Source organism: Salmo salar, chromosome 04 (assembly GCF_965601325.2).
Source record: "Salmo salar chromosome 04, fSalSal1, whole genome shotgun sequence".
Classification (NCBI taxonomy): domain Eukaryota; kingdom Metazoa; phylum Chordata; class Actinopteri; order Salmoniformes; family Salmonidae; genus Salmo; species Salmo salar.
The window spans coordinates 55,216,404-55,228,850 of record NC_138294.1 but is presented as its reverse complement, the minus strand read 5'-3'; the positions used below and the strand labels follow the sequence as shown (position 1 = coordinate 55,228,850).

General features: G+C 39.7%; 1 protein-coding gene across 3 annotated transcripts in view; it reads right to left on the bottom strand.

Annotated features, from left to right (window-relative positions):
- The window catches only part of LOC106603321 (teneurin-1), a 188,205-nt gene that overhangs the window by 136,265 nt on the left and 39,493 nt on the right, over positions 1-12,447 (bottom strand). For all 3 annotated transcript variants that reach the window (XM_082974568.1, XM_014196852.3, XM_082974570.1), the window contains exon 2: positions 3,695-3,968. In XM_082974568.1, coding sequence (XP_082830694.1) covers positions 3,695-3,911 — 217 coding nt within the window. In that variant the 5' untranslated portion in view covers positions 3,912-3,968. The remainder of the gene's footprint in view (positions 1-3,694; positions 3,969-12,447) is intronic.

The following is a 12,447-nucleotide window of genomic DNA, read 5'->3' as shown; positions in this document are numbered from 1 at the left end:
TTTGAGCTCACTGTATACAGTATGTATTTTTTGTATTTATTTTACAAATTGATACTTGGTGTCAAAGTATCAATATAATATCATCCTAAATATTGCGATATGTAACTGTATACATTTTTTCCCAATCACTCCTGATAATGTTGTCCTCTCCAGATAGGGGCTGAAATCATGTGCATATTGTTTTGCAATGAATCTGTTCAGGTTGAAAAAGATGCTGCTCCAAGCAAATGTCATTTGTTCATTTTATGCAGTTTCCAAGGTAACCAGAACAAAATGTTTTGTTCGGTGTATCATTTGAATACCCTAATACATGGGAGCTGAAAGCCGATTTAAGCTCACATTTGCAGTTAAGACAAGAATATGCATCTTCCATCATTCGCATACATTTTAAGGTAAATCTAAGGAAAATAAGATACTACAGTATATAAATGATCATGTGATTAGAAATATAGCACTGTTAATCATATCAATGTGAGGGAGATGCTGTTCAGGTGTTATGCATATGCACATGTTGCCTTCATATACAGTATACTACTATATGTGAAATAATTGTTGTGTTATATCTTTAGAAAGTGTAAATCATCATTTGACTTAGAAATACCTACTCTAATCATCAGATGATCAACTACTGATAGGCAATATAAGAAATTATCCTCATATAAATTATTATAGAAATAATAGTCATAATACTGAAGACGTTTTCAGCATGACTTTATTCTTCAATTCTTACCTTCAAATGACTCCTTCAATTAACTTACAATGATCAAGGAATGTGTCATGTCAACTATATTTCAGAACTGAAATTATTCCAGGACTGCATAAAGAGACAGAATAGGGTTAGAAGAATTTCCATGTAAAACAATGAAAACAGCAACACTGATCAAAGTTTAACTACTGCGGTACACATGTACTATCACTATTAAGATAATGTCATAATCTTCTATTTACGTCCATGTTCTGTGCCTGTACATACTTACGCACAATAACCTTACAAATATATTTCGTATAGGTCCTATGTAGAATTGACATCATAAACTACAGCTGTAGTGAGGAAACCTTACAGTAGCTCCTAGAAATCATCCTTCTTTTACAATGACTTTGTGATTGTGTTGTTCCCCCAATCTTACAAGTGCTCGTTTCCCCCTGATACAGGTGAAGTCGGAAGTTTACACATACCTTAGCCAAATACATTTAAACTCAGTTTCACAATTCCTGACATTTAATCCTAGTAAAAATTCCCTGTCTTAGGTCAGTTAGGATCACCACTTTATTTTAAGAATGTGAAATGTCAGAATAATAGGAGAGAGAATGATTTATTTCAGCTTTTATTTATTTGATCATATTCCCAGTGGGTCAGAAGTTTACATACACTCAATTAGTATTTGGTAGCAATGCCTTTAAGTTGTTTAACTTTGGTCAAACATTTTGTGCAGCCTTCCACAAGCTTCCCACAATAAGTTGGGTGAATTTTGGCCCATTCCTCCTGACAGAGCTGGTGTAACTGAGTCAGGTTTGTAGGCCTCCTTGCTTGCATACGCTTTTTCAGTTCTGCCCACAAATTTTCTATCGGATTGAGGTCAGGGCTTTGTGATGGCCACTCCAATACCTTGACTTTGTTGTCCTTAAGCCATTTTGCCACAACTTTGGAAGTATGCTTGAGGTCATTGTCCATTTGGAAGACCCATTTGCGTCCAAGCTTTAACTTCCTGACTGATGTCTTGAGATGTTGCTTCAATATATCCACATAATTTTCCTCCCTCATGATGCTATCTATTTTGTGAAGTGCACCAGTCCCTCCTGCAGCAAAGCACCCCCACAACATGGTGCTGCCACCCCCGTGCTTCACGGTTGGGATTGTGTTCTTCGGCTTGCAAGCCTCCCCCTTTTTCCTCCAAACATAATGATGGTCATTATGGTCAAACAGTTCTATTTTTGTTTCATCAGACCAGAGGACATTTCTCCAAAAAGTGCAGTTGCAAACCGTAGTCTGGCTTTTTAATGGCAGTTTTGAGCAGGGGCTTCTTCCTTGCTGAGCGGCCTTTCAGGTTATGTCGATATAGGACTCATTTTACTGTGGATATAGATACTTTTGTACCCGTTTCCTCCAGCATCTTCACAAGGTCCTTTGCTGTTGTTCTGGGATTGATTTTCACTTTTGGCACCAAAGTACGTTAATCTCTAGGAGACAGAATGAGTCTCCTTCCTGAGCTATATGACGGCTGCGTGGTCCCATGGTGTTAATACTTGCGTACTATTGTTTGTTCAGGCGTTTGGAAATTGCTCCCATGGATGAACCAGACTTGTGGAGGTCTACAATTCTTGGCTGATTTCTCTTGATTTTCCCATGATGTCAAGCAAAGAGGCTCCGAGTTTGAAGGTAGGCCTTGAAATACATCCACAGGTACACCTCCAATTGACTCAAATTATGTCAATTAGCCTATCAGAAGCTTCTAAAGCCATGATATCCTTTTCTGGAATTTTCCGAGCTGTTTAAAGGCACAGTCAACTTTGTGTATGTAAACGTCTGACCCACTGAAATTGTGATAGTGAATTATAAGTGAAATAATCTCTGTAAACAATTGTTGGACAAATGACTTGTGTCATGCACAAAGTAGATGTCCTAACCGACTTGCCAAAACTATAGTTTGTTAACAAGAAATTTGTGGAGTGGTTGAAAAACAAGTTTTAATGACTCCAACCTAAGTGTATGTAAACTTCCGACTTCAACTGTATACTGTGAAAGGTAAACAGTCAACCAGTGGTTTAGATGGGACCTGAAATAACCTCCATAGTGGTATTTTATGTCTTCCTGAAGCAGACCAGACCGTGTGACATTTTTGTATGAGGAACCTTCAAGAGACAGTGATGGCATACAGCACACTATGTGTTCAGTGAACAAGGTAGATAACAATATAGACTGTGCAATGAAAAACTGAGCAGAAACATCACCACTAAAACCATTCATAATTCGATAAGTGAGTTTTGTGTTTTCCCTGTAACACTCATTTCCTATTCTCATTTCCTAACAATCATTGTTTAGAGTGGTTAGAATAGAGGTGTGATTGTGTTATATTGTACAGAGAAAAAGTCAATTCAAACATAATTATACACTCCCCCCCCCCCCCCATCCCTATCCCATCCCACCCCCCAAACCCCAACACAGCCCTAAGGTGTTAAAAAGCTCCTATGTGTGACTAGCTAGACGAGGAAACAATTTATGGAATAACTGCATTACCTCTGTAATTCACATTTTTCACAACAACATTCAACCGAGTCTACCTTCCACATTAGCATGCAATCCTTCCATAGTCACTGCAGGTAGCAGCAGAGTAGAGTTTTCATAAATTTACCAGGGGATATGTGGATACGGGGACATGAGATTGTAAAATTCATTTGGCTAGCTGCAATGTCATGATAAGTCTTACCATGCATACAATCACACTGCATTTGCCTGTCTCCCCCTGCAACCTCTCTGCCATTTTGACATCATAACTGACCATAACCTGTGCAGGGAAAACTGATTAACCTGGAACCTGTGCGTTTATCAATAACTACAAAATGTAATGGGCATTTAGCGTATAAATGCCCCCAGCACAGTTACCAATCAAAACGAATGACTATTTCAATTGAATTACTATTTAACAATCTCATTGTGACTGGCTAAACTAGTTTGTGGTGTGTGGTTATAGCGTACCTCCAGTGTGTTCCTCCACTGTTTTCCGCTTGGCTCTGTGGCTGTTGTAGTTTAGTCTCATCTCCTGGCCGTAGTCGGGCAGGGTCTCTCGGGATGTGTAGGATTTGCAAAGGTTCCTGCCGTCCTCGCTTTCGTCTGAGGAGCTGGTGTAGGCGAGCTCCATCTCATTCCGGGCCTTGGACAACGACTGGTAAGGCTTACAATCCATCTGCTCCATGCCTGGCAACACTGAACCAAGCTCATTCAGTCATTGGATCCAAAATGCAAGACCAATCTGGAGGAAGTGGAGACAGAATAAAGACTTAGAACAATGAATTTACCTCACACATTGCTAATGTTGTGTCCCAGTATTGTGCGAAAAATATATAAATCAAGTAAAAAGTAATTATTTGGATATTAGTGTCTTTAATCAGCGTGTCCTTGTTCTTAGGGGTTGCTGCTGGGTGGTGGTGTTAGAAGATTGAGTTGCTTTATAGACACAGGGGAGGAGGAGCCCTTGTAGGAACAGATTGAGAGATAACTTTAATTTACAGCAGAATCTGATGGACTGCTATGAAACACAATGACAGAAATCATGTGGCGAACAATGTATTTTATCCCCAGAGCTACAGAGGTAGTTATTTTTTTATTTACCATTAGCATTACTCAATAGTAATATAACAGTAGCACAATGATGAATACTGTTATTTTGCATCTGTGTCCTTGTATAAGGCTGCAGTTCATCACAGCCCAGTAGTGTTTTGCTGTGTAGCATAAAGCACACTATAACCTTGATATGAACCCGTCTGTTCTGCCCCGAGCTCTGCTTGGGCTGACCTTTCTATCATTGCCGCCTGACAGCCACTAAACCTTGGCCATGGCCTTGACCCAAACACTCGACCCTGTAGCAGAGAGGATTGCCTTCACACCCCACTCTACCTTCTATACTTTGGGAACGGAGGGGGGGAAAATACAAACTTCAGCAAGAAATCAGAAGAGGCTCCTGACAATGTTTGCCCTCTGACATTTGTAATCTTTAACAGGATTCAAGACAAATATGACAATCAAATTCTCATTAGGCTGTGCCATCTTTGTCCGGCTTGTGGTAATAGGTTATTAATAGCAAACTCAGTACATATCTTGCTTGACTAATTGGCAGTTGAAGGCATTTTTATGGGCCATTTGTATTCTGTGCCGCAGCCAGCCCCCTGGCTGGACGAGGCTGTCTGTGCGTGTAAAGGTAATTACTCAGGGTAGGTGTGGCTGGAAAATGATGAGTGGGGAGTCAACACCACTAGTTGAAACAAGGCTGTTTTTGGTGAGGTTACTGTATAAACTCTGAGGCAGGGAGCCTAGGTAAGGCACCTATTTTAGCATACACAGTCCACACTGTCTACAAGAGGTGCTCTCAGTACTCCTTTTGATGCAAAAACATGAGTAGCTAGCTCATGAATATACAGTAGTAGATTTTTGTACCCTTTTAACATACTTTAAATGTGTTAGATATTACTGCACTTTTGGAACTAGAAACACAAGCATTTCGCTACACGCGCAATAACATCTGCTAAATGTGTATGTGACCAATAAAATGTTATTTTATTTGACATGTAGGTAGGTATATGGGATTTGTGCCTGAGAGCTATTGTCACATGGACATTTCCCTAACTATGCTATCACTAGTCCCTTTAAACAGTATGTATAAACAGCAGAATCTGGTTACATACACTACCTTTAATTGTTGTTGAAATGTTTTAATTTCTTTGTTCCAATTGCCAACATGTTCTACTCACCATTGCTGTGTTGAACTGGCTCCAAGGGGAGCACGCCCAGGTCGGTTCAGGGCTTCATGCTGCGTTCATTACAAGTGGGGAACTCCGAAAATACTACTTGTAAACTGGGAGCAACACGTTATTCCCCCAGTGGTATGCTGGTATTAACGAATTTACTAAATGTTATGAACGCAGCATCAGACACCGGTTGTCCACCTCTCTGTGTTTGGTTTCTCCTGCTGTGGGGGTGTTTTCATTGTTTATCAGAAATGCTAATAATAGGTTAGGGCATGTCCTTTTAGCATCATTGGGGCTAGATTGTGTAAAGCTATTGTAAAAAGGTTTTAGTCGCGTCGGGAGAATTTTAGAAAGTTCTCCTAACCTGCTACGAAAAGTAACTTCTGTCCGTTGCTGTAATAGACCTACCATTTAGTCACTTTCTCCTCATTCAGGAATAGATCATTGTCTTGGTAACATGCTGTTACTTTAGCTATGCCATACTCAGATGCTTGAGTTTATGGGTGTTTAGCCTGTTTGAGGCACTTTTGCCTTTGTCCTTCAGTTGAGGTAATAGTTAAGTATTTTTTGTCATGAACTATTTTCATAATTTTTCACCATTTCTATATTTTGTAAATACATATCTAGATCCAGTCTTCTACCACTAACTTAATAGGCCTACTGTACCATCAATATTTTAACCTGATCCTCTGACTCCAGCTCCACACAGACTAATTAGGCTGCCGGGTTCTCTATCATGAGGTTATTGTGTACACACTGTCTTACAAGAGGTACTCTCATGTACCACTTCCTCTGTTGCAAAAACTAATTGAATTACCACTTCCTCTGATGCAAAAACGAATGAATAGTGGCTATCGCATGCAATAATTTATTTGTGTACCTTCTTAACGTTGATATGTATTTGTTTAAACGTCTAACAAATACTTAGGGGATAGAGTAATACACTGTAGCTACAACCAACATGTGTTGAATATGCAGCTAGAAAATCCCAAGAATATCTTCATAGTGAGATTGTTATTGATCATATTGAGAACACTGTCAAACATCTTACATCTCAGAGTTAAATGTATTAAAATGACTCTTAGTGAACCAGGGACAACAATAGCCAGTGAAAAGTTCATAAAGGCACAACAAATCCAATCAATAAGGTTGATATTCATAACTTATTTTCCCCACTCAAAAACTAATATTACTCTGTAAATGTCATTAACGTAATAAAATAGGAAGAAATAGAATATATACATTTCCCCATCTCTAAAAGGGCACATGCATAATGTAGCACTGGGAAAATGTAACATTTTATCTTTCCTCTGAGCAAGTTGCAATTTAACTACGCATTCCTAAAATAACCTTGTGTTAATATTATACAACCCTAGCATTTTATGAATGTTAATCATGTTCCATTTGGGATACGATCAGTCTTATTTCTGTTACAGTAAATATAATTTTCCTCCTAAAGCTCCAAAATGATATTGGGTTATAGTTGCACCATAAATGCAAACTACAGTATACCATCTGTCTGCTTGGTTAAAACGGCTTAGTTCTACCACTCTGGTGCTTATCAAAATATGTTTTGAATGCAGAGGTTTAATGGGAGCACATTGGGGCTAAGGCAGTGTCTTCTGATGAGCACCAAGTAGCTTTTAATGAGATGATTACGGTGTTTGTAAATAAACTGCCAAGTGGACACACAAATCATTCAGAGTAACACCAGCCAGCACAACACATGGTAATTTGCTCGTAATCCATGGGCTTTAACAGGATGAATGTTGCTGTACATCTTTTCGTGGTCCATGACCTTAGCAACGGCGACCCGTCATTCAGGACAGGGTGGGGCAGAGCCCCACCTGTTTTGAGCACCACACTTTTAGGTAAAAAAATTATATAATAAAAAAGATAAAAAACATGTTTTTGGGGGGGCTTGCCTGTTGTGTTTGTTATTTTGACATTATACGTGTCACATCAGTTTGCAAACAATGTAACAAAAAAAATTGTAATTGAGTTAATAAAGCTGCATATAAACATGGTCTCTGTTTTGCTTTCTTGAGTAAGGCAGCTCCAAAATGCAGGTGTTTCAGCCTAGTTCAGTGCTTTCTGTGGTGGTGGGGCAGCCAGCGGAAAATACAAAGTGTTGAGCCAGACTGGCTAAGTTTTCTGTCATGATTGAATCAGTTTTCTGTCACTCATGGGACAGTATGTCATCCCCAATTCTAAGGTTAGAGCTCGAAAATGTTAGCCCCTTGGGTTCTGCCATAGAGTTATATTAGAAGTGCCCATCCAAGAAGGCAAGGTCATTGGCCACAGATAGAATGACATCAAATCACGTTCTATCTACAGTAGCTTTGAATAGACTTTCAAAGTCTTAGCTAGCAGTCATCATCAGTTGTCATCAAGTCGACATTCTACTGGCAAATCCTTTTTAATCCTTGTCATATGAAGAGAAATAATGAAGGGAAATTATAGATATAACGTATCGGTGTTCATCGGCCCTTGTACATAAAGATTACACAATAAGTTGGAAATCGCAAATTCAACAATGAGTTGTTTGGAAGGAATCAGTGGCTAACTGCAAGCGTTGCAAAGAAACTACTAACGTTAGCCTGCTATTCAATGGAGTGGCTGTGTTTTTTTCCCCACAAAGGACCGCTGCGCCTCCTTCACAAGGTGAGTCCAAAAATGTCTTGTATGCTGCTGTATAAATGATGTAATATGCAAGTGAGAAATGTATACTGTAGCTAAGAACGTAATACTAAGTGTATGTTGTGTAGTAAGCTGTTAGTAGCCCATGTGCCTCACCCTAATAATTTGGTCTATTTTCACCAATTGTAAACACATAACGTTAGTAGTTGTGGTGCTTGGCTTGCACATGCAAATTCAGCACACACAGCATTCTATAATAGAATTGTGTTATTTGACGTGTCAAATTAAAAGCTTATTTAATGTGTCAAAGAGCGCTATATGACGTGTACCTTTTTTGACACGCAAAGACCCAAACGGAGTTCAATGTGCCTCACCCTAATAATTTGGTCTATTTTCACCTCTTAATTTCGCCCACTGTTCTAACTTGGTGGTGCACAAATAGCCTCTAACCGGTTTTAGAGAAATGTAATCATCAAATATTGTAAGAGCTTTCATTGTCTGCTTATATGCCCCATTTATGTATCCCACGGTTCTGACTTGGTGTACAGGGAGTACACTAAGAAAGGCCCATGTTCGGAATTCTGTCGCTGTACATTTCAAAAGTGCTGAACAAATAGTTATATTGACTAAGTCCATCATCGCTTGTTCATTTATGTCTTAATCAAAATTACGGATTGCCTCTTGTCAGCCCCTTATGCCATAATTTTTACATCTCAATTGTCAGTTTAAGCAAGTCTGCCATATCAGCTATGTTTTTTTGAAAGGCAGTAAATGAGGCTGAATGAACTGTTTCGCTGCCAGACAAGGCTCTACTGAAAGCCAGGTGTAGCAGTGCTAAGGTGTTGGGACTGATGTTGGGACAGCTTTATGTAGGCCCTAACAGTTTTTGGGCACCATTTGTCATCGTTATAGTGCAATTAATGTATTGTTTAGTGTTGTATCATGTAGTGGCTTTGCTGACATGCATCCTACATTTTTTTTTGTTGCCCCACCAAGATTTACATGCTAAAATCACCACTGGACCTTAGAATGAAAAGCCAGTAGCATTCCAGAACACTCTTAACCTTCCAAAGCTGCATGACAAAAGTCTGTACAACCGTAGAAAAGAGAGAGAGGAGAATACTTTTACGAGAAAGAGGAAAATATTAGATTTCTGATCTTTTCTGTATGAAATACAATACCCTGCCTTGGTGTGGTACACTACAGTATTAAGTCCATAAATCAAAGGCTGTTTGGTCGTTCGGTGCCAGTTCGCCAAGCTCCATGATGCTGGCTGAGCCTTCCTGGGACTCGGCAGGGTAAAGTGCTTGGTGTTAATTGGGTAGCTACATGGGGGGGAAAGAATATTCAGATGAACGTCCCCCGTCGAGTCTGGGAGAGTCTGGCCCATCGGCCCAGCATGGGCACACGAGCCACAAACTTCATTACAGTGCTACAGGCATGCCGCAGGCACTCCCTGCCTCCATCTCTGTCATGGAGCTCCACTTCTCTGGAGCTATTCCTCTTCCTCCTACTGAGAGATATGTCATTGTCATTTCTCTATAGTATACATCTAGTGTTTTCTACCCAACTGTATTTTCACCCCAGCTCATTCAATCCCTCACGTAAACACTGTTCCTAGGTCAGGGTTAGTATGTACCCAAAGGGATCAGCTTGAGTGCCTCGAGCACAAAAACAGATCACTTAGACTGTGTGATGTAACTGATTCTTGTGTGAACTGAAGATGTCTTCATAGTGCCTTCCGAAAGTGTTCATATCCCTTAACTTATTAAGAATTTATTAAATCATTTTTTTCTCACCTACCTACACACAAGACCCCAAAATGGCAAAGTGATAACATGCCTGTAGAATGAAATGCGTAAATCTCTCATTTACATAAGTATTCACACCAGTAAGTCAATACTTTGTAGAAGCATTTTTGGCAGAAATTACAGCTGTGAGTCTTTCTGGATAAGTAAGAATAGAAGAAGAGCTTTCCACACCTGGATTGTGCAACATTTGCCCATTTATCTTTTCATAATTCTTCCAAGCTTTGTTAAATTGGTTGTTGATCATTGCTAGACAACCATTTTCAGGTCTTGCCATAGATTTTCAAGTAGATTTAAGTCTGAACTGTAACTCCGCCACATTCACTGTCTTCTTGGTAAACAACTACAGTGTAGATTTGGTTTTGTGCTTTAGGTTATTTTCCTGCTGAAAGCTAAATTCATCTCTCAGTGTCTGGTGGAAAGCAGACTGAACCCGGTTTCCCTCTTGCCTGTGCTTAGCTCCATTCCATTTATTTTTTATCGAGAAAAACTCCCAGTCCTTAATGATTGATGCAGCCACCACTTCTGCTTGAAAATATGTAGAGTGGTACTCAGTAACGTGTTGTATTGGATTTGCCTCAAACATTTTAGCCAACTTTTTTATCAGTATTACTTTAGTGCCTTGTTGAAAATAGGATGCATGTTTTTGAATATTTGTATTCTGCACAGGCTTCTTTCTTTTCACTCTGTCAATTTCACTCTGTCGGTTAGTATTGTGGAGTAACTACAATGTTGTTGATCCAGCCTCAGTTGTCTCCTATCACAGCTATTAAACTCTGTAACTGTTTTAAAGTCCCCACTGGCCTCATGGTGAAATCCCTGAGCGGGTTCCTTCCTCTCCGGCAACGGAGTTAGGAAGGATCTTTGTAGTGACTGGGTGTTGTCACACCCTGATCTGTTTCACCTGTCTTTGTGCTTGTCTCCACCCCCCTCCAGGTGTCGCCCATCTTCCCCATTATACCCAGTGAATTAATACCTGTGTTCTCTGTTTGTCTGTTGCCAGTTCGTTATGTTCGTCAAGCCTACCAGTGTTTTCCCCCTTGCTCCTATCCGTTTCTAGTTCCTGTTTTCTAGTTTTCCCGGTTTTGACCATTCAGCCTGCCCTGACCCTGACTGCCGTTCTGTCACTTGTCAATAATCCAGTGTGGTGTGACAAGGTACAGAACGGCAGGCAGTCTCAGGTTCAGGGCAGGCAGAGGTCAATAATCCAGTGTGGTGTGACCTCTGCCTGCCCTGACTGAGACTGCCTGCCGTTCTGTACCTATTGGAATCTGATCTGGATTACCGACCTCTGCCTGCCCTTGACCTGTCGTTTTGCCTGATGCCTGTTCTAGTAATAAACTTTTGTTACTTCGACACTGTCTGCATCTGGATCTTCCCTAAAACGTGATAGGTCTATTGATATACCATCCAAAGTGTAATTTTATTTATTTATTTTATTTCACCTTTATTTAACCAGGTAGGCAAGTTGAGAACAAGTTCTCATTTACAATTGCGACCTGGCCAAGATAAAGCAAAGCAGTTCGACAACACATGGAGTAAAACAACATACAATCAATGATGCAGTAGAAAAAAAAAAGAAAAAAAAAATTAATAACTTCACCATGCTCAAAGGGATATTTAATGTCATTTAAAAAAAAAAAATTGGTCTGGTCTTTGTTCTTGAATCTTTGTTTGAAATGCTCTGCTCAACTGAGGGACCTTACAGCAAAATTACTCCTGAACTTATTTAGGCTTGCCATAATAAAGGGGTTGGATACTTATTGACTCAAGACATTTCAGCTTTTCATTTTGTATTCATTTGATGTTATGGGGTATTGTGTGTAAGCCAGTGACAAAAATCTAAATTTTATCAATTTTTAATTCAGGCTATAACACAACAAAATGGGGGAAAAAAACTTCCTGAAGGCACAATACCTAACGGTTCACCAAACCCATGGTTCAGTAGGTATTGCAGTTTTGGGGTCACAGTTCGGATCGGTTTCGGTACAGTGGGAAAATGAAATGCCATTCACAATGTTTCTTGCATTGTCTGTTGTGATCGGATTGTTATGTTGGGCCTCTCAAGTTTCCACTCTGATGCTGCATTTGTAACCATGTGGGAGGTGGGAATTTACCAGTTGTGAAGTCGTAAATACCAGTTGGATGCATTCATGTGATTTGAACTCGTTGAGAAAAGCCGATTGGATAATGACCAACAAGCTATGTCAACCATAAACTACAAGTAAAGCTATCATGCTTGCAAACAAATTACAGATTTCAAAAATGACATTAATAGATATATTTTATAAATAATGTTTTGCTGTTGCATTTAACTGCCAAAAATGCTGTTGTTACAGAGGCCATTTCCTTAGTAGGTGACATCAGAGGTCATCATGTGGGAGAAGTGGGTGTTCAGGATGATAGACGAGTTTCCCACTAGTAATTATCAGTTTGAGGGCTGTTCAAGTGGATTTTTCCCAGTTGTATGTGATAAACTCCCACTTGGTTATGAACGCACCATGACACTGCCTCCTTCACTGCCAGATGTGTGTTTGTA